The 21,883-nt window shown below is 47.0% G+C and overlaps 1 protein-coding gene across 14 annotated transcripts in view; it reads left to right on the forward strand.

Annotated features, from left to right (window-relative positions):
- The window catches only part of AFDN (afadin, adherens junction formation factor), a 119,513-nt gene that overhangs the window by 62,549 nt on the left and 35,081 nt on the right, over window positions 1-21,883 (forward strand). For 5 of the 14 annotated variants that reach the window (XM_081529637.1, XM_081529641.1, XM_081529647.1 and 2 more), the window contains 11 exons: window positions 503-597; window positions 1,357-1,619; window positions 6,247-6,316; window positions 7,570-7,688; window positions 10,636-10,697; window positions 10,801-11,006; window positions 13,063-13,083; window positions 13,812-13,957; window positions 18,680-18,774; window positions 19,078-19,343; window positions 21,330-21,473. In XM_081529637.1, the coding sequence (XP_081385763.1) occupies window positions 503-597; window positions 1,357-1,619; window positions 6,247-6,316; window positions 7,570-7,688; window positions 10,636-10,697; window positions 10,801-11,006; window positions 13,063-13,083; window positions 13,812-13,957; window positions 18,680-18,774; window positions 19,078-19,343; window positions 21,330-21,473 (1,487 nt within the window). Of the gene's footprint in view, window positions 1-502; window positions 598-1,356; window positions 1,620-6,243; window positions 6,317-7,569; window positions 7,689-10,635; window positions 10,698-10,800; window positions 11,007-13,062; window positions 13,084-13,811; window positions 13,958-18,679; window positions 18,775-19,077; window positions 19,344-21,329; window positions 21,474-21,883 lie in introns of all 14 variants that reach the window. The other 9 variants (XM_081529645.1, XM_081529646.1, XM_081529639.1 and 6 more) reach the window with 3 other exon arrangements.

A 21,883-nucleotide genomic window follows, 5' to 3' on the forward strand; every position in this document is an offset into this window, starting at 1 on the left:
GTGCGTCTCCCCAGTTGCGCTCCGTGGAGGTGGGCGCCTCACCACAGTTCCTACTGGGACGCAGCGCGATAGCGGCCGCGGGGTGGCGTGGGGCCGCCTCCCCGGGTCTGCCCCCAGGTCCGGGAGAGCTGTGTGCTGGGCTCGCGGGGAGACGGCCCAGTCTGGAGGCGCGTCTCCTCCCTGGTCTTCATTCAGCACCAGATGGGTCCAGGACCGTGTGGGTGGGAAACGTTTTTTATGTGATAAGAAAGCTTAGTAAGAAGGTTGGTGTTAGTACCTTGTAATGTAATAAGCAGAAACTGATACCTTCATGTCTTCATTTGCATTTTGTGTATCCGGTTAGTTAAATTGCATGATGTAAACCTGGGGGGTTCTTTGAAAAGAAACCCTGAGAACTGAGAGCGGTTGTGTCTTTTCAAAGATCACCTGTTGTTTGCTTGCTTGTTTCAAATCACGTGGCGAGAGCCCTCAACTCGCAGTGAAGCCTGTTCTCCTCCCGCAGACGGTTCTGACTCCAGAGACAAGCCAAAGCTCTACCGCCTTCAGCTCAGCGTCACCGAGGTGGGGACCGAGAAGTTCGAGGACAGCTCCATCCAGGTGCGCGGACAGTGGGCGGTCCTGGGGCGGGGCCGTAGAGAGCGCCTTGAAGATCAGGCGTGGACGGTGCGCGGGCTCTGACGGTCTCGGCGCGGACAGCGCGGGCTCTGGGCTGCGGTGTGAGCGTCCGTCTCCAGCCGGCCCAGTGCTCTGGCCCGCTGGCTTTTCCCCGGAACACAGAGCTGCTGTTACAGGGTGATTCAGGAGACAATACGCGCAGGCGCGCCCCCAGGCCCACACGCAGTGGGAGGCGCTGGGAGGAGGCAGGTATCACGACCACTCAGCGCGGCGCTCGGGCTGGACTGGGCCAGGCCCCGCGTGCCTGTGAGTGAGGACGTTCGGCCCGCCTTCTGGGGCCGAGCTCGGCAGGCCACGCTCTCTGTGCCCTCATTTCTCAGCTGTGCGCCGGGTCCTTCTCGGCGGACTCGGGTCCTTCTCTTTCTCCATCCTTCCCACAGCAGAGCACTCCAGCGGTCCGTCCGCATGGGTCCATTATCATCTTAGAAGCACTCGGGATGACTATGCTTTTTAATGCAGTTACAGAACACCTTGCATCAGGCTCCTGGAAGCTAAAAATAAAATAGTTATTCTGACAATATTTAATTACTTTTTTACTATTGAGAGAAGTTCCCTGAAACCACCAAAAATCCAGAGTTTATTAGGTTATATTTATCATGAAAGAGGGACTCAGAGTCTTAAAATTCAGTTTTAAATGCTCTGTGCTTGACGGAAGTTTATTGGATTTTCCTTCTTTCCTAGTTGTTTGGTTCAGGCATTCAGCCCCATCACTGTGACCTCACGAACATGGACGGGGTGGTCACGGTCACGCCGAGAAGCATGGACGCTGAGACCTACGTGGACGGGCAGCGCATCTCGGAGACCACAATGCTGCAGAGCGGGATGAAGGTGCAGTTCGGGGCGTCCCACGTGTTTAAGTTCGTGGACCCCAGCCAGGACCACACGCTCCCCAAGAGATCTGTGGACGGGGGCCTGACCGTGAAGGGCCCCAGACATAAGTCTGGGTAAGAGCACATGTGCCTTTGAGAATTCTGGAGGGCGTGATCATGCTGGAACAGATGCAAATTAGCCATGGACTGTGTGTTTTGTTGTCTTTTAATTTCTAAAAATTCAGAGTTCACCATCTGTGGTTCAGGTTGGGTTTAGGTTGGTTTCAGAGAAGAAGAAAGAAGGGTCTTAACCTTGTCTTGAAATTGGAAGTTGTGGCTGGTTTTTTAAATTCTTTCTAAGTTTTGTCTTTTAGCAGATACTTTAAAGCCATACTTTCAGTTACAGTGTTCTGAACCTAGACATCTAGGGGTTTTCTTGAGGCATATGTACCTTTTCTGTCACTAGTGGTAAAACACGGTCTTTTTAAAGGAATTTAAAGCGTTGTGGCTCCACCTAGTGCCCCTCTGAGGACCTGCGACACGGGCCTGTGGCCGGAAAGGCAAGGCTTACTGTCCGAGGGCTGGGAGGAGGATGCCGTCTCTGATAGTAACTGGTGTTAGAGGCTTTACTGCCGGTGTTCAGGCTGGCGGGTGTGGGGCTCGGGCCGCAGGTGCGTAGCCTGCCCCCTGGTGTTGCAGGCTCAGGCTGCAGGCAGCGCAGGTCTGCCCTGGTCCCCGCCCGCCTTGGAGCCTCCTGGGGCACGTGCTTCGGCCGTGCCTGGGCCTTCAGTCTCCCACGTTGTCTCCTGCCGGCTCCTGGCACCGGGGATCCAGCCCCTGCCTCCCCTCTCTCCTCGCCGCGCCCCTCGTCTGCAGCTGGGTTTACTCCTAGGCTTTGTGCCGTCTGTCTTCCGACGGTGTCCGTTGTAGCATCACTGTCAGAAACACAGTTCTGTGAGCTGTCTCTGTCCCCCTGTTACAGTCAGTCTTTCAGCCTTGCTGGGATGTGTGTCTGTCTGAGAACTTGGCCTCCTGCTGCTGTTTTGCCGCAGAGGGTCCTGTTTTGAGGGACTGCGGTGTCTAGTCACGTCTCCCGATGAGCTGGGATTGTGGCGGGGTGGTGCCCCTGTGAAACTCCATCTCTGGAATCTTTTTCCTGCAAAACTAGTGGAAACTGCTTAGTAGTTGATTATACCAGTACTTACATGTACATCCATAAATAGAACAGACTTCTCACTTTTATAAAAATTAGTATTGTTCTAATGTTAAACCATTACATAAAGTTCTAGGTAAGCAACTCATGTATTCTTTTTTACACACATCTATGGATACTTTTAAAATGAGATATAATTCACGTGCTAGTTCAGGTGTGGGACATAGTGATTCAGTATTTGCACATACATGAAATGATCACAGTAAATGTAGATGCTGTCCATCACCGTCAGAGTTACAGGAGTTTATTTCTTGTGATGAGAACACTCAAGATTGCTCTCAGTGACTTCCATACATACAGCACCGTCCTACAGACTCTGGTCACAGTAAGCGGAGGTGCTGTCCCTCGCCGTCAGAGTTACAGGAGTTCTTTTCTTGTGGTGAGAACACTCAGGGCTGCTCTCTTAATGACCACTGAGCTCTGGTCACTGTGCTGTGCGTCACCCGCCCCCCCCCCCCCACCTACAAACCCTCTGCCTCTGGTTACCACCAGTACGTTTGTATCTATGACCTTGGGTTTTTTGTTATTACTTTTAACGTGATTTTTTAAAGTTTATTTTTAATTGAAAGATAATTGCTTCACAATGTTGTGCTGGTTTCTGCCACACATCAGCGTGAATCAGCCACAGGTGTGCATGTCTGCGCCCTCGGGCACCGCCCTCCAGCCCTGCAGCCCTGCAGGTCACAGAGCTCCGTGTGTCGAATAGCAAATGCCCACTGGCTGTCCGTTTTCCCTTTGGTGAAGGGCACGTTTCTCTGCTACTCTCAACCTGTCCCACCCTCTCCTTCCCTTCCTGTGTCCACAGCTCTGTCCTCTGTGTCCGCGTCTCCATTGCTGCCCTGCACATAGGTTCATCAGCACTGTCTTTCTAGATTCTATATATATATATTTTAATAGAATGTTTTTCTGGCTTACCGCTTCACTCTGTATAACAGGCTCTACCTTCGTCTACCTCATTAAACTGACTCAGAGTGCACCCCTTTTATGGCTGAGTGATACCCCGCTGTGTCTCTGTGCCACAGCTGCTTTGTTCATCTGTCCGTGGACAGCTAGGTTGTTTCCACGTCCCAGCTGTTGTAAATAGTGCTGCGATGAACGTTGGGGTACGTGTGTCTTTTTCAATTTTGATCTCGGGGTATGTGCTCGGTAGTGGGATTGTTGGGTCATGCGGTAGTTTTATTCCTGGTTTGTTTTTCTTTGTAAGGACTCTCTTCACTGTTCTCCTTAGTTGCTGTATTAGTTTACCTTCCCACCAACAGTCCGAAAGGGTTCTCTTTCCTCCACCCCCTCTCCAGCATTTATTGTTTGTAGATTTTTTGATGATGGACATTCTGACTGGTGTGAGATGATCCCTCTTTGTAGTTTTGACTTGCATTTCTCTAATAATGAGTGAGGTTGAGCATCTTTTCATGTGTTTAATAGCCATCTGTATGTCTTCTTTGGAGAAATGTTTGTCCATCCACTTTTGATTGGGGTTTTTTTTTTCCCTGGTATACAGCTGCATGAGCTGCTTGTATATTTTGGAGATTAATCCTTGGTCAGCTGTTTCATTTGCTATTATTTTCTCCCATTCTGAGGGTTATCTTTTCACTTTGTTTATAATTTCCTTTGCTGTGCAAAAGCTTTTAAGTTTAATTAGGTCCCGCTTGTTTATTTTTGTTTTTATTTCCATTCCTCTAGGAGGTGGGTCAGAGTGTCCTGGCCTATGTTTTCCTCTCAGTTTTATAGTTTCTGGTCTTACATTGGGTAGAATGGACATTTTAGCTATATTAATTCTTCCAGTCCATGAACACAGAATATCTAGTATCTTCATTTATCTGTGTCTTCTTCCATTTCCATGATGAATGTCCTAAAGTTTTCAGTGTGTTTGTATTTTACTTCCTTGGTTGAATTCAGGTGTTTTATTCTTTTTGATGCCATTGTAAATTGGAATTGTTTTCCTGATCCCTCTGATGTTGTTACTAGTGTGTAGAGACACCTTTATTTCTTTGGCTCTGTGGGTCTTCGCTGTAGCACACGGCTTTCCTTAGTTGCAGTGCCCAGGTGCTTCTCTAGTTGTGGCACACGGGCTTCGTTGCCCCGTAGCATGTGGGATCAATCTTACTTCCCTGACCAGGAATTGAACCCACGCCACATTCATTGGAAGGCAGCCTCTTCACCACTGAGCCACCAGGGGAGTCCCACACATGGATGTTGAGTTTTGTCGAATCTTGTTCTGTGTGTGTTGAGACGATCATGTGATTTTTACCCTTCCTTTTTGTGAACGTGGTGTACCACGTGGATTGATTTGTGAGTGTTGAACTGTCTGGCGTTGCTGGAATCAGTCGCCGTTATAATGAGCCTGTTAATGTCTTGTTAAATTGGGTTTGCTGGTGTTTTGTTGAAATGTTTGTGTCTGTGCTCAGTGGGGATGTTGGCTTGAAAATTTCTTTTCTTGTGCTGTCCCTGTCTTGCTTTTGGCATCAGGGTGATGATGGCTCATAAAATGAGTTTGAAAGTGTCCCCCCACCCTCTTCTATGTCTTGGAAGAGTTTTGAGCGTCTGTGTTAACTCTTCTTTAAATGTTGGGCAGAACTCACCAGTGAAGCCATCTGGTTCTGGACTTTAGTTTGTCAGGAGGCCTTTGATTACTGATTCCCTCTCCTTTCCAGTTATCAATATGTTCAGAATTTCTATTTCTTCATGCTTTAGTCTTACAAGATTTTGTTTCTAGAAATTAATCCATTTCTTCCAGGTTCTCCAGTTGGTGTTCATAGTGCTGTGTTCTGATGTGTCTCTGTGGTATTGACTGCAGTATCTTTTCTCTCATTTCCAGTTGACTTGAGTCCTCTTTTTTTTCTCGGTCAGTCTAGCTGAGGGTTTGCTTTGTTTATCTTTTGAAAGGACCGTCTCTTACGGTCTTTTCTGTTGTCTTTTCAGCCCCCGTTTCATTTGTTTATACCTGGGCTTCATTTGCTGTTCTTAGTCTGCTTGCTCAGAGGATGCATGATGTGTGTGTGTTCTTAGCTGCAGACCTGGGGTCTCTGTCTTCAAAGCCTTGGTGGTGGGGTACCCCTAGGGCAACACGGTTGGTGCTGATGACCCATGTGGGGTGATCAGTCTGGTGCTGTGTCGATGGACCTGCATGCTCATCTTGCCCGCCTCCCTGAGCACCGTGCCATCGTGAGCTCTGCCACCAAAGTCATGATAGAGTCACTTCGTAATTGTTCACATACCCAGAATGCAGTGCAAACGGGTCCATATTAAACTGGAAAATTAAGAAACTCGCACAGCAGAACAGCTCCTTTTTTTCTTTATGCTTCTTTTCAATTTTGTGTCACTAGTTTTAAAAAATCTGATCTTGAGAGCATTCAGTATATGTTGGAAAAAACAGACAATAAAGTTAGTCTAGTTTTTTTTTTTAGTTCATTAGATTCATATTCTGACAGTAAAGTGATTTCTTGAAGATCTTTGAACACTGGGATTTTAACAGTTTGTACTATTAAGACGAGACTGCCTCTGATCATTTGAGAGCTATTAATTCTGTGGCTTTCTTTTTTATGTCAGCAGAATTGTTCAGGAGACAACTTTTGATTTAGGAGGAGATGTTCACAGTGGAGCGGCATTACCAGCGAGCAAGGTGGGTGCTTGTCCGTCACCGACAGGACTGTGTTAGCGTGGCAGGTGGCAGTGGTGAACCGCTGACGGTACCCATAGGGAAGCGTGGTGCGGGCTTTGCGGGGCCTGCGTGCTGGCGGCTGCAGAGGCCGGGAGCGTGCGCTTTCTCTCCAAGCAGTGTGTCCCAGGCTTGTCCTCTGGGACCAGATTCCTCGCTCACGTCACCCCAGAGGTCATGGCTGCTGCTCTTGTGACATCAGCTTGGTCCCAGCTCCCAGCCATCCCCTCCTCTCCGCGGGCACCACGCTTGCCCGTGACCCTCCTCGCCTGCACCGTCCTTGCTCTGGGTAGCGGCCCACCGCTGGGGAGCAGGCCCCCCCGACCCGGGCCTGAGACGGCAGGTGTTTCCTTCTCTGTGGTTGCTGCCTTGCTGCTGGTTCCTGGGGTGGGGTGGTTGGTGGCTGGGACACGGGGTAGCTGGGTCTCTCCACTTGCCTCATTTGGGGGTGATACAAGGAGTGGGGAGATGCATTCCACACAGTGTAAATCTCTGCTTCGATACAAGGAGTGGGGAGATGCATCCCACACAGTGTAAATCTCTGCTTCGATACAAGGAGTGGGGAGATGCATCCCACACAGTGTAAATCTCTGCTTGGCGGCCTCAGTGTCTGTGCTCAGTTTCTGCAGGGAGGGGTGCAGTGAGAAGAAGTGCAGAGATTTTTGCTGCACGACTCTGCGCCTAAATGTAAAGGTCTGTTCTGATGGCTCTCTGAGCCGCGGCCGCCATCCCCACCGGCCGCAGGCCGCAGGCACCGGGCACTGCTCGGAAGGGCGTCTGTGCCCATGTGGGTTGCCACGTGGCTGTCTTTTCCTTGTGTCGATTAAGGGCAGGAAGTGAGCCGGTTTCTGCACTGAGGTCTTCGTTGGGTTTTGCGCTGTCATGAGTGAGCTTGCAGATCCTTTCTTAAAACTCACAAGTAAAACAGAGATCAGCCTCTTCACACTGTGCATGTGCTTTCTTCGCTGTGTCCTGACCCGAGACCCACTTGGGGTCCAGATGCCACAGGGGCCCTCCCTGCCCGCACCCCAGCAGCTGTGTCAGAGCCGCGGTCTTGCTCTCTGCCCAGGACGGGGGCTCTGTGCGCTCGGGTGCGCAGCTGTGGCCCCTCCCGGTCTGTGCTGGCCCCCCGGCCCCACCCGCATCCCCTGTGACACCAGCTGTCACACGTGGTGGGCCGCGTGCTCTGTTTAAGCGCCTGTGTCTCCCCGGCTCAGAGCGCCGCCAGGCTGGACAGCGACAGGACGCCGTCCGCCTCCAGCACTGCCGAGAGAGGGATGGTGAAGCCGATGGTGCGCGTGGAGCAGCAGCTGGACTACCGCCGTCAGGACAGCAGGTGGGGCTGGGCCCTGGCTGCCCGGGAGGGGGGCGTGACGGAGGGGCTGGGTCAGGTGTCCACTCTCGAGGTCCAGCTGAACGCCTCTGGGATATTGGCAGACCTTACGGTTATTTCCTTTTCATGTCACCTAATTAAAAAAGAAAATGCTTCATCAACAATCGTATTATACTTTGGCTGTGTCTAGGTGAAATAGGCAGTCTGAATTAAAATGTTTCTATGTTAAATGTGCTGCTGCTAAGTCGCTTCAGTCGTATCTGACTCTGTGCGACCCCAGAGATGGTAGCCTGCCTTCTCCAGTTAAATGTGCTAGCTACTCTGTAAAAATAGGAGAAAGGGACTTTTTAGAGGATTTTAATAATTTGGTAAGTTTTATATTTAGATGAGCCTAGTCATTTTACCCTCGAGAAGGAAATAGCAAGCCACTCCCAGTACTCTTCCTTGGAAAATCCCATGGATGGAGGAACCTGGTAGGCTACAGTCCATGGGGTCGCAAAGAGTCAGACATGACTGAGCGACTTCGCTTTCACTTTCACGCATTGGAGAAGGAAATGGCAACCCACTCCAGTGTTCTTGCCTGGAGAATCCCAGGGACGGGGGAGCCTGGTGGGCTGCTGTCTGTGGGGTCGCACAGAGTTGGACACGACTGAAGCGACTTAGCAGCAGCAGCAGTCATTGTACCCATTTCTAGAAGAAGTGCTCAGGCTTAAAATGATGTTGAAGCTGTGTGTTCAGGAGTCACAGAGTGCCCACCTGCCTTGTCTCCTGCTCCAGTGACTGACAAACGGGATGTTGTTTCTTCTGCTGGTGTTGTTCTTGCCTAGATCCTTTGAACAAGAGAGCTTGGAGCTTTTGTTACTTCCTTTTCTTAAGATTTTTTTAAGTATATGTCACCTTAATAAGTCAGAGTTCTGTCTCCCTGTGACTCATAGCATGTTTCGGTGTGGGAGGGCAGATGGTTCGGTTCGGTGCTGAGATGGAAGCAGGGAGCATCGTGTGACTCTCTCACCATCACCATCAGCAGTGGACCTCAGGTTGTTGACGGAGCCCTTCGGACCATCCCAGTACAGATCCTGTAACCAGGGCGTTAGCTAGGGCTGCTCAGGGACCAGTTGAGTGACAAGTGGCCAGTGCAGTTCTGAAGTCTTGCAGCAGAGGGCACTGTGCCTCCTGAGATTTAAGGAGCATTCATCCCAGTAATTAAATCTCTAGACTCATGGGAACCTCATGTTTTTACTTCGTTTTTATTGTGTGCTTTTGGTTATTATTCAGTATTTTTTGTGAATTTTTTTATAATTACAGTATGAATTATATTGCTTTTTTTTAGCTGTAATAACGGGTCATCTCCTTGCTGTGTGCATGCGTGTTTTTGGTAGTGTGTTCTAGAGTAGGATGTTCAGGATGGTGAGTTAGTACTATGCGGAGCACCTCTGTCTGCTTATAAGGTGATAGAGATGTATGGATCGTGGTTCTTAGCCCACAGGTATTTGAAGAAGCAAATAACCGAGATGGGGCAGGGGAAGATTGATTGGCATAATGTCTTCGGTATATGAAAAATTAATAAGTATACACGGTTAATAAGTAAACATAGTATGATAATACGGCGTCAGAATAGCCATGTGATGATTAATTGTATGTCACAAATTATTTTTTCTGTGAACATATATTTTAATTAAATTTTTTGCAAGGTCATTTGTTTTGTCAAAACTTATTAAAGTTTTACTTGAACTATATAAATCTATGTTATTTTGTTGATATGAAGACAGTAATGGAAATGTGGTTCTTCCCATTTTCAATCTCTTTTTTGCATCTGCAGTTCTCTTTACTGGTTTAGTCATAAAATCTGAGAGGCTTAATCAGTGAATGATTAAATACTAATTTTAGTCAAGGAAGAAATTTTTTTGAATGATGGGGATAACTTTTAAAGTATCACTGACACATTTTTTAAAATTTTCAATGAGAATTTAAGTTCCTTGTTTTTATTAGATTTGTTGAAGTGATAAGGCATTAAATTGGTAAACTTTACCCAGGTTCATGTTGTGGGTATTAAATTGAAAAATCAGTGCTTGGTGAACAGTTCTGGATGTTTACAAATATGGCGGTGTAAGAAAGACATATTAGAAACAATTGAGCTTTTGAATTATATTGTGTTTCTAAGAGCATTTTTATACCTAAAGTGTGGAATTAAATCCAAATTAATAAATCGTAGACTGGGTAATAAATTCGGAAGCACGTAGTTTGGTGAAAAGAAGGTTTTTGTTTTTACTTCTGACGCTTATAGTAGCTTGAATGGATTCCTGTTGTATCTCCTCCTTCCTCGGCTTTGGTGCGTGGAGAGGGAGAGTGTGGCAGGACGAGACTGTTGCAGGAGCTGCCGTGGTTCTCCAGGCCGGGCCCATAGCCCTGTGGTCAGCTGCCTCAGTCCCCCTGACCTGCCGTCGCTGTGCGCCTGGACGGATGCTGACACAGCGTGGCCGCGGGCCGGACCAGCCGGGACCACCCGTGTGACGTGACCGGGAGAGGCAGGCGGTGTCCGGCTGTTAGGACGTTTTTCCCTCTTGTGTGTGAGAGCTCCGTTTCGAGCCCAGAGAGGTGTAGACGTTCTCTCTCTCCCAATGGTGTCTTTCACTGTTACTCGAGCCATCGTGGTAGCAGGTGCCCGGCAGCCCCGTCGTTACAGTGCAGGGTGTCTCATCAATGATAGACTCGTAGTCGGGTGTGCCCTCCTGCCAGAAGCAGGTACTCAGGAGCTGACCCGTGAGCTGCTGGGCTGCAGTGACCCCCAGCTTCCTCACCCGCATATTGGAATAGGCTCCACGTGAAAATGAGCCAAGACTCTGTTTACAGCATCAACTTTTAAAAAATAGTTGCAGAATCCGCACTGTTTGTTGGGGTGCTGTTAGCTAATGTAACCTGGTTTTAAGAGATGGACACTTTGCTCTTTCAGAACTCAGGATGCTCCCGGGCCTGACCTGATTCTGCCTGCAAGCATTGAATTCAGGGAAAGTTGTGAGTAATTTCAGATTCCACTAGTAGTGAATTATTTCTTGTTCCATTTTTCTTCATCTGAGTTTTCATGGCTTTTTTTTTCTTTTTTGAAATCTTTTCACAGCTGAAGATTCATTTTTATCCGCCATTATAAACTACACTAATAGCTCTACAGTCCATTTTAAGTTGTCACCTACATACGTGTTATACATGGCATGTCGGTATGTATTGTCCAGCCAGTACAGACCTGATGTCAGCCCCGCGGAACGCACGCACAAAGTCATGGCCATCGTCAACAAGATGGTGAGCATGATGGAAGGGGTGATCCAGGTAAGCACCAACTTGCAGGGCCGCACCAGCCCATGACCGTGGCGGTCACTCTTAAATCAACTAAGTCAGTTTTTTTTTTTTAACGTTTCAGATTTGCTTACATGCTTGACTTTATCTGAATAATTTTTTTTAAAGCATAAGTTACGTAAGCAGGGTTCCGCGTTGTGCGGCTTTAAAGCATAAGTTACGTAAGCAGGGTTCCGCGTTGCACGGCTTTAAAGCATAAGTTACGTAAGCAGGGTTCCGGGTTGTGCGGCTTTAAAGCATAAGTTACGTAAGCAGGGTTCCGCATTGTGCGGCTTTAAAGCGTAAGTTACGTAAGCAGGATTCCGCGTTGTGCGGCTTTAAAGTCGAGGAGAAATGTAACCCTTCTGTTTTCTTTCCTACAAAAGTTAAGGGAGGAGAAAGCTTGTGCGTGGTCACATAACGCTCATGAAAAAGACCCTAAAATTACACTAGTCGTGAGAGGGTGCTGAGACTTAAAAAGGAATTTACATATTGTGAAATGAACCATTATAAAGTGAGCAGCTGGGTCGCATTCAGGGCCCGCAGCTGCCTGTGGTTGGCTCCACCAGGTCCCCGTCCTCCCGATGGACCCCTTGCTCACCCAGCAGTTCTCTGCATCACCCGCCCCATGGGTCCCCAACGACCACCTGCTCAAAATCTTTCAGTTGCTGTAAAAAAGGACTCTCTCTTTGACAATGATCCCACGTGGCTCCTGGTAGTCGGCCTCTGGGTTTCCCATCATGGGTGTAGGTACCATGGACGTGATGACATTTCTCACTCACGATGAAAATCAGGCTCAACTTCTTTCATAAACCAGTTTTTAAATTTCAGGAAATTAGCATATTCTCTTGATAGAATGATTTGTTTCCTTTATTACTGTTTGCCTACAGTTGATAAAATTGGCATAACAGTTTTTTATACTTAGAGGTAACTTGGAGATTTAATCTTTAAAGTCCTTAAAAGTAAGTTTACAGACTTCCAAAAAAAGTTTTCCTAAACCACTTGTCAGCATTATTCAGCTGTGAGATTCTAGGTACGTGATCTTAAGCAATATGATTAGATGATTTGGTTGCTTTTCTCCTGTCAGGATAGTTGGAGGCAAGCTAATCTTTTCATCCCCTCAGAACTGTCATAGAAGGCTTTTTTAACATTTTCAAAAAAAGACTTCTCCTGTGTGAGTGGTTAGCCTGTGACTAAGGAGTTTAAGAGTCTTCCCCTGAGGGAGGAAGTAGATGAAAAGGAAGCTGCTCCTGTTTGCGCACTAATGTGTTACTCCTGTTGTTTTATACACAAACATGGATTTCCTTTTCAGCTGCCGTTCAGAGCTGCCATCTGTCTCCCTCATGCTTGGATTTCAGATTATGAAACTCCCATCAGCAGACACTTCTGATGGGCTTTTCTTATTGGAACTGGCAGTGAAATCACATTATTAAGACAGGGCTTTCAGACTTAAGATTTAGGTTCAGCGTGTGATTGAAAGAATCTTGACTTTTTAGGGAGAAATTTTGGAATAATTAAAAATCTTTAATTTATGAGAAACCTACTTGCAAAAAGCAATTTGCTCCTTTCTAGTATAGAAATAACACAAGTTTTTGATGCATTTTAGAGTTCTCAGCTCTTACCGTGTCTGTTGGTCCTTCCTGCGTCTTCATCCTAATTAGCTGGTCCAGGGGAATAGACTCTGAAGTCATGTACCTTTAGGTCGTCTCAAACACACAGTGTCGCTCAGAGACACTCGGAAGCCCATTCTTTGAAATCTTTCAAAGAAAGTCAGTGTATTCATTTGTTCACTGCAACATCTTCTGTACAGACAGAGTCTAGGAATTCCCTTAGTTTTTGTGCCAGCGTTGAGAGTAGGAAGCCCACCCTTTATGCCTAGATTTCCCGAGCTCCTCGGAGCCACAGGAATGTGTAACGTGGGACACAAAACTCAATGTCGTGCCCTCATGTCGTGCCTTCGTGTTAGTGTTTGATTTTTTTAACGATCATGACTGTTTACGAGTTTCTTTCTCTCGTTCTGCTTGGTTCCCCCTCGTCTGTTTTTCTCCAGGAAGTAGACCAGGTTGATCAGGTAGGACATACTGCTGGGAGCCGGTCCTAGCTGTGTTGGCTTAGCTGAGTTTCTCATGCTGCTTCCATGTCAAAGTACAAAACAACTGGACTGAGGCTCATAACACTCATTCAGCAGCTGGAACATGCAGTACTAAAATCCTTTTTTGACTGTGCAACCTTTATCAGCATTTCATAACTTTTGCTTAATGCACTTCAGTGTGGATATGAAATGACAAAAGTTCTGTTTCTCCTCTTTGTTGTTTATCCTTGGTTCCTATTCTTTGGATCTCATCTGAGGTTGCCTGGCCTGCTCATATGGTCGGGAGATGACGCGATAGATCAGTACTTGATACCGAGTTGCTTGGTGTCCGCGCCAGTGACGTCGAGTATCAGGGTGGCGGTGGGTAGCCATGGATACACGTGTGTATGCATCGCAGATTACCAGATAACGTGCAGTCTCCAATTCAGTGTTGTAGTATTGACGGCTCCTTTCCCCACTGATGCCGTAAATTGTTGCTCACTAGAGCCATGTGTCTGTACCTGAATCCTGAGGAGTTGCAGTGGGGCTTACTGCCCATTGCTGCATCTGCACCCAAATTCCTCTGCCAGTATCTGGTATCTGTGCTCAGTACCCTGGCGAGAATGGGGAGGTACTGGTCTATCTTCGGCAGCTTTTCAGGAGCATTCCTTACGTTTGTGCTTTTTGTTTGTCCTGTGGCTGTTTACGGAGCTGCCTTCTGTCTGCAGAAACAGAAGAACATCGCGGGGGCCCTTGCTTTCTGGATGGCCAACGCGTCCGAGCTGCTCAACTTCATCAAGCAGGACCGAGACCTCAGCCGGATCACCCTGGACGCGCAGGACGTCCTGGCGCACTTGGTGCAGATGGCCTTCAAGTGAGAACACGTGTCCTGTAAAGACCTCGGTCATGCTTTCTCCTTAAATGCTCAGAACTCGTGGTAAAGATTTTCACTCACCCTACCTGAAGATGGATATCAAGAAGTGTAAATGTTGTTCAGTCGCTAAGTCGTGTCCAACGCTTTGCCACCCCATAGACTGCAGCACACCAGGATTCCCTGCCCTTCACCATCTCCTGGAGCTTACTCAGACTCCTCATGTCCATTGAGTCTGTGATGCCATCTCATCCTCTGTCATCCCCTTCTCCTCCTACCCTCAATCTTTCCCCCCATCAGGGTCTTTTCCAGTGAACTGGCTCTTTGCATCAGGTGGCCAAAGTATTGGAGTTTCAGCTTCAGCATCAGTCCTTCCAATGAATATTCAGGACTGATCTCTTTTAGCATGGACTGCTTGGATCTGCTTGCAGTCCAAGGGACTCTCAAGAGTCTTCTCCAACACCACAGTTCAGAAGCATCAATTCTTCAGTGCTCAGCCTTCTTTAGATCCAACTCTCACATCCGTACAGGACAACTGGTAAACCTTAGCTTTGCCTACACGGACCTTTGTCAACAAAGTAATGTCTCTGCTTTTTAATATGCTGTCTACGTTTGTCATAGCTTTGCTTCCAAGGGGAAGTGTCGTTTAATTTCATGGCTGCAGTAACCTTTCACCGTGATTTTGAAGCCCGAGACTGGATGCCATGATCCTATTGTTTTTTGCCTTTTTTTTTTTTTCCTACTTTATTTTTAATTGAAGGATAATTGCTTTATCATATGATTTGATTTCTGCCATCCATCAGCGTGAATTAGCCCTAGGTGTACATGTGTCCCCTCCCTCTTGAGATATCTTAGTTTTTTAAGGCTGATCTTCAAGCCAGCTTTTTCACTCTCATCAAGAGGCTCTTTCGTTCCTCTTCACTTTCTGCCATAAGGGTGGTGTCATCTGCGTATCTGAGGTTATTGATATTCCTCCTGGAAATCTTGATTCGAGCTTGTGCTTCATCCAGTCCAGCATTTCTCATGATATACTCTGCATAGTACGGAATAGTACAAGAATACTTCAATAGTACAAGAATACTTCATTCAGTATTCTTGCCTTGAGAACCCCATGAACAGTATAAAAAGGCAAAAAGAGAGGACACTGAAAGATGAACTCCCCAGGTCGGTAGGTGCCCGATATGCTACTGGAGATCAGTGGAGAAATAACTCCAGAAAGAATGAGGGATGGAGCCAAAGCAAAAACAACACTCAGTTGTGAATGTGACTGGTGATAGAAGCAAGGTCCGATGCTGTAAAGAGCAATATTGCATAGGAACCTGGAATGTTAGGTCCATGAATCAAGGCAAATTGGAAGTGGTCAAATAGGAGATGGCAAGAGTGAACATCGACATTCTAGGAATCAGCGAACTAAGATGGACTAGAATGGGTGAATTTAACTCAGATGACCATTATATCTACTACTGTGGGCAGGAATCCCTTAGAAGAAATGGAGTAGCCATCATGGTCAACAGAAGAGTCCAAAATGCAGTACTTGGATGCAATCTCAAAAACGACAGAAAGATCTCTATTCGTTTCCAAGGCAAACCATTCAATATCACAGTAATCCAAGTCTATGCCCTGACCAGTAACGCTGAAGAAGCTGAAGTTGAACAGTTCTATGAAGACCTACAAGACCTTCTAGAACTAACACCCCCAAAAGATGTCCCTTTCATTATAGGGGACTGGAATGCAAAAGTAGGAAGTCAAGAAACACCTGGAGTAACAGGCAAATTTGGCCTTGGAGTACAGAATGAAGCAGGGCAAAAGCTAATAGAGTTTTGCCAAGAGAACACACTGGTCATAGCAGACACCCTCTTCCAACAACACAAGAGAAGACTCTGCACATGGACATCACCAGATGGTCAACACCGAGATCAGATTGATTATATTCTTTGCAGCCAAAGATGGAGAAGCTCTATACAGTCAGCAAAAACAAGACCGGGAGCTGACTGTGGCTCAGATCATGAACTCCTTATTGCCAAATTCAGACTGAAATTGAAGAAAGTAGGGAAAACCACTAGACCATTCAGATATGACCTAAATCAAATCCCTTATGATTATACAGTAGAAGTGAGAAATAGATTTAAGGGACTAGATCTGATAGACAGAATGCCTGATGAACTATGGATGGAGGTTCGTGACATTGTACAGGAGACAGGAATCAAGACCATCCCCAAGAAAAAGAAATGCAAAAAAGCAAAATGCTGTCTGAGGAGGCCTTGCAAATAGCTGTGAAAAGAAGGGAAGCGAAAAGCAAAGGAGAAAAGGAAAGATATTCCCATCTGAATGCAGAGTTCCAAAGAATAGCAAGGAGAGAGAAGAAAGCCTTCCTCGGTGATCAATACAAAGAAATAGAAGAAAACAGATTGGGAAAGACTAGAGATCTCGTCAAGAAAATTAGAGATACCAAGGGAACATTTCATGCAAAGATGGGCTCAATAAAGGACAGAAATGGTATGGACCTAACAGAAGCAGAAGATATTAAGAAGAGGTGGCAAGAATACACAGAAGAACTATACAAAAAAGATCTTCACGACCCAGATAACCACGATGGTGTGATCACTCACCTAGAGCCAGACATCCTGGAATGTGAAGTCACATGGGCCTTAGCATCACTATGAAAAAAGCTAGTGGAGGTGATGGAATTCCAGTTGAGCTATTTCAAATCCTGAAAGATGACGCTGTTAAAGTGCTGCATTCAATATGCCAGCAAATCTAGAAAACTCAGCAGTGGCCACAGAATTGGAAAAGGTCAGTTTTCATTCCAATCCCAAAGAAAGGCAATGCCAAAGAATGCTCAAACTACCGCACAATTGCACTCATCTCACACGCTAGTGAAGTAATGCTTAAAATTCTCCAAGCCAGGTTTCAGCAATACGTGAACCGTAAACTTCCAGATGTTCAAGCTGGTTTTAGAAAAGGCAGAGGAACCAGAGATCAAATTGCCAACATCTGCTGGATCATTGAAAAAGCAAGACAGTTCCAGAAAAACATCTATTTCTGCTTTATTGACTATGCCAAACCCTTTGGCTATGTGGATCAGAATAAACTGTGGAAAATTCTGAAAGAGATGGGCATACCAGTCCACCTGACCTGCCTCTTGAGAAACCTGTATGCAGGTCAGGAAGCAACAGTGAGAACTGGACATGGAACAACAGACTGGTTCCAAATAGGAAAAGGAGTACGTCAAGGCTGTATATTGTCACCCTGCTTATTTAACTTCTATGCAGAGTACATCACGAGAAACACTGGGCTGGAAGAAGCACAAGCTGGAATCAAGATTGCCAGGAGAAATATCAATAACCTCAGATATGCAGATGACACCACCCTTATGGCAGAAAGTGAAGAACTGAAAAGCCTCTTGATGAAAGAGGAGAGTGAAAAAGTTGGCTTAAAGCTCAACATTCAGAAAACTAAGATCATGGCATCTGGTCCCATCACTTCATGGGAAATAGATGGGGAAACAGTGGAAACAGTGGCTGACTTGATTTTTTTGGGCTCCAAAATCACTGCAGATGGTGCTTGCAGCCATGACATTAAAAGACGCTTACTCCTTGGAAGGAAAGTTGTGACCAACCTAGACAGCATATTAAAAAGCAGAGACATTACTCTGCCAGCAAAGGTCCATCTAGTCAAGGCTATGGTTTTTCCAGTGGTCATGTATGAATGTGAGAGCTGGACTATAAAGAAAGCTGAGCTCCGAAGAATTGATGCTTTTGAACTGTGGTGTTGGAGAAGACTCTTGAGAGTCCCTTGGACTGCAAGGAGATCCAACCAGTCCATCCTAAAGGAGATCAGTCCTGGGTGTTCATTGGAAGGACTGATGCTGAAGCTGGAACTCCAATACTTTTGCCACCTGATGTGAAGAGCTGACTCATTGGAAAAGGCCCTGATGCTGGGAAAGATTGAGGGCAGGAGGAGAAGGGGATGGCAGAGGATGAGATGGCTGGATGGCATCACCGACTCGATGGAGATGGGTTTGGGTAGACTCCGGGAGTTGGTGATGTACAGGGAGGCCTGGTGTGCTGCGATTCATGGGGTCGCAAAGAGTTGGACACGACTGAGTGACTGAACTGAACTGAGCTCTACATTAAAGTTAAATAAGCAGGGTGACAGTATACAGCCTCGATGTACTCCTTTCCCAATTTGGAAACAGTCTGTTTTTTCATGTCCAGTTCTAACTGTTGCTTCTTGACCCACATACAGGTAAGGTAGTCTGGTATTCCCATCTTTTTTAAGAATTTCCCACAGTTCATTGTGTTTCACACAGTCAAAGATTCTCTCATAGTCAATAAAGCAGAAGTAGATGTTTTTCTGGGCTTCCTTTCCTTTCTCTATGATTGAATGGATGTTGTCAATTTGATCTCTGGTTCTTGTGCCTTTTTCTAAACCCATCTTGTACACCTGGAAGTTCTCAGTTCACGTACTACTGAAGCCTAGCTGCAAGGATTTTGAGCATTACCTTACTAGTATGGGAGCACAACTGAAGCATAAATAGCTACATGCAAAATGTGTTGGTTTAATAAATTGAGTTCAATTAGATAGGTTTCAAGAATCCTGAGAGGAAAACTATTACATAAGTGTTGTACATGGAAAATATTTCTAAACAGTACAGATTGTTTCATCTGTGTGATAGTAGCAGGGCGTCATGCTGAGGTTATTAAAACTGTCAATGTTTTTCAGGTACCTGGTTCACTGTCTTCAGTCAGAGCTGAATAATTACATGCCCGCCTTTCTGGACGACCCCGAAGAGGACAGTCTGCAGAGGCCGAAAATAGGTTAGGCCTTTCTCTTTCTGCTTCAGCCCCTCCTTCCCACCTCTGCGTTTACCTTCATTTTAATATTCGCGGTCCGAGGGGTGGTCGTTGCCGTGTCCGCGGTCTGAGGGTGGGGGTGTGATCAGAGTCCGCGAGACGTCCTGCTGGGGTGGCGAGCCCCCTTGCGTTCTGTATGGGAACAGCTCTCCTCTTGGAGGCCCTGCCGGGCCTCTCGGTAGGTGTGGTGAACACCTGCGTGTGGCTGGACGGGCAGGTGTCAGCCGACGGGGGCGAGCGCTGACCGAGAGCCCGCTCCCCTCACAGACGACGTGCTGCACACGCTCACGGGCGCCATGTCCCTGCTGCGTCGCTGCCGGGTCAACGCTGCGCTGACCATCCAGCTCTTCTCCCAGCTCTTCCACTTCATCAACATGTGGCTGTTCAACCGGCTAGTGACAGACCCCGAATCGGGGCTCTGCTCCCACTACTGGGGCGCCATCCTCCGCCAGCAGCTCGGGCACGTGGAGGCCTGGGCCGAGAAGCAGGGCCTGGAGCTGGCGGCCGACTGCCACCTGAGCCGGATTGTGCAGGTGGGTGGGCTGGCCTTGCGGCCCCGTGGCCCCCAACCTCTCTGACTCCCCCCGGGGCATCTCAGCACCTCCCCGGGGTCTTCACGTGCACCTAGTATGAGACAGTGGTGGACTTGTCTGCCTGGGCCGCTCTCACAAGTTACAGCAATTTGGTAGCTTAAACAAAAGAAGCGCATTGTCCCGGAGGCCAGAAGTCTGAGGCTGAGGTCGGGGCACACTGGTTCCCGGATGGAGAGCATGCCCCTGGCTCCCGAGCCTTCCGCTGCCGCTGCTGCTCTCCAGCGTCCCATCTCAGCCCCAGATTCTGCCTTTCATAGGGACCCCAGACCTACTGGCCTCGGTTAACTTCATTCCTTCTCTTAAGATCCTTTCTCCAGATGAGGTCACAGTCTGAGGTTTACACGGTTGGGGTTTCACAGTGTGAATTTCAGAGGACACAGTACAGCCTGTAGCAGGTAGTGATCAGCAGAATAACTACCTAGAACAGTGAGGTGTGTTTCATAAAGCTATATACACTGAAAGATAAACTCTTTATTTAAGAATGGATGATAGCTGGCGTTTTAATAATATGAAGAATAAAGTGGATAACCAACAAGGACCTCCTGTATGGCACAGGGAATACTGCTCGGTATTCTGTAATAGCCTAAATGGGGAAAGAATTTGAAAAAGAATAGATTCATGTGTATGTATAACCAAATCACTTTGCTGTCCACCTGAACTAACACACTGCTGTCAATCAGCTGCACTCCATAGAGAAAGTTAACACACCGCTGTTAATCAGCTACACTCCAATGTAACACAGGAAGTTAACACACCGCTGTTAATCAGCTGTGCTCTAGTGTAATAGAGAAAGTTAACACACCGCTGTTAATCAGCTACACTCCAGTGTAACACAGGAAGTTAACACACCGCTGTCAGTCAGCTGCACTCCAGTGTAGCACAGGAAGTTAACACACTGCTGTTAATCAGCTACACTCCAGTGTAACAGGAAGTTAACACACTGCTGTTAATCAGCTGTGCTCCAGTGTAATAGAGAAAGTTAACACACCGCTATCAATCAGCTACACTCCAGTGTAACACAGGAAGTTAACACACCGCTGTTAATCAGCTGCACTCCAGTGTAACCCAGAAAGTTAAGACTACAAGGAAGGTAACCCCAAAGCAAAAACCTATAGTAGAAACACAGATAAAGAGACAGGACTGTGACCACCCCACTCAGAAACTCATCACATCACCAGGAAGAGGGCAGGAGCAGCAGAAGGGACATGGGACACACAAGAGCCTGGTCTCTGCAGCTTCACCCGTTCTGGGGCTTTCCTGGTGCTCGGAAACTAGACCTTGGTGCTGTGCGGTTAAGGAAACAAGTGTCTGTAGCCTCATCCCCTGCGACCTGTTTTGTTATTTTTAGTGTATAATTTTGTATGTTTTTCTCAATCCTTTAAAGAGAACCGTGTAGAGATTTCTGCTCTTTTACTTTGATTGAATCAGCTAATTATTAGAAAGCTCGTTGCAATGTTATTTTATTCAGACCTTAGTAATTGGTAATCCAAATGGTTATATAAATGTTTAAAGTTTCTAAGGCTTTTTAAATGCTTTCTGCATAAATTACTGAGTCTCATTATATATACAATTTTAATAAAAGAGGATCCCCAGGAGAAGGAAATGGCAACCCACTCCAGTATTCTTGCCTGGGGAATTCCATGGACAGAGGAGCCTGATGGGCTATAGTCCATTGAGTCAGAAAGAGTCAGATACGACTGAATCTATGGAGCGCACACACAAGAGGTTATCTAACCCCTTTAAGTAGATGGTGCTTTGAGTTCAACTTGACGCATATAGGTAATGTGAATGGAAGTGTGTTTTCTTAAAAACACCCTGCATTTTAAAGTCAAATTAGCAAGTTACTTCAGTTTCACAAATATTACATAAAGGGGAATGTTTATGAAATACTTTTAAATCATGGTATTTCCTGTCGCTTGCTCACAGGCGACCACTCTGCTTACGATGGATAAGTACGCCCCTGATGACATTCCAAATATAAACAGCACCTGCTTCAAGTTAAATTCGCTGCAGCTCCAAGCCTTACTGCAGAATTACCACTGTGCACCCGACGAGCCTTTTGTCCCTGCGGTAAGTGGGGGCGCCAGTCCCCATGCATCACGTCTGTGCAGGGAAAAGGAAAAAAGAATGAGAGTGTTTACTTAATTGTCTTACGAGGTCACTTGTGCTGTTGATGTCTGTAGGAGTTAGGGTTCCTTGCAAGAAGTAGAAACCACATAAGCGTTTTAGTAGATGAGGATTTAATTCAGGGAACGAGGTTCTTGGAAAGCCGGGGCAGGGAGTGAGGAAGTTGCCCTGACCCTGAGTTCAGTGCTCAGCGCTGTGACCCAAGATCCCAGGGCCCCTCACGTCGGCTGCCAGGAGCAGGGGAGGGCCTCCCCCAGGGACTGCCTCCCAGAGCTGCACCGAGGCGCCTGCCTGGGGAAGTCAGATCCTCACGCAGAGCAGAGTCTGCTGTCCAGAGATCTCGCCAGAGGAGC

The sequence above is a fragment of the Giraffa tippelskirchi genome, chromosome 9 (assembly GCF_054371585.1).
Source record: "Giraffa tippelskirchi isolate mGirTip1 chromosome 9, T2T-mGirTip1v1.2.pri, whole genome shotgun sequence".
Lineage (NCBI taxonomy): Eukaryota > Metazoa > Chordata > Mammalia > Artiodactyla > Giraffidae > Giraffa > Giraffa tippelskirchi.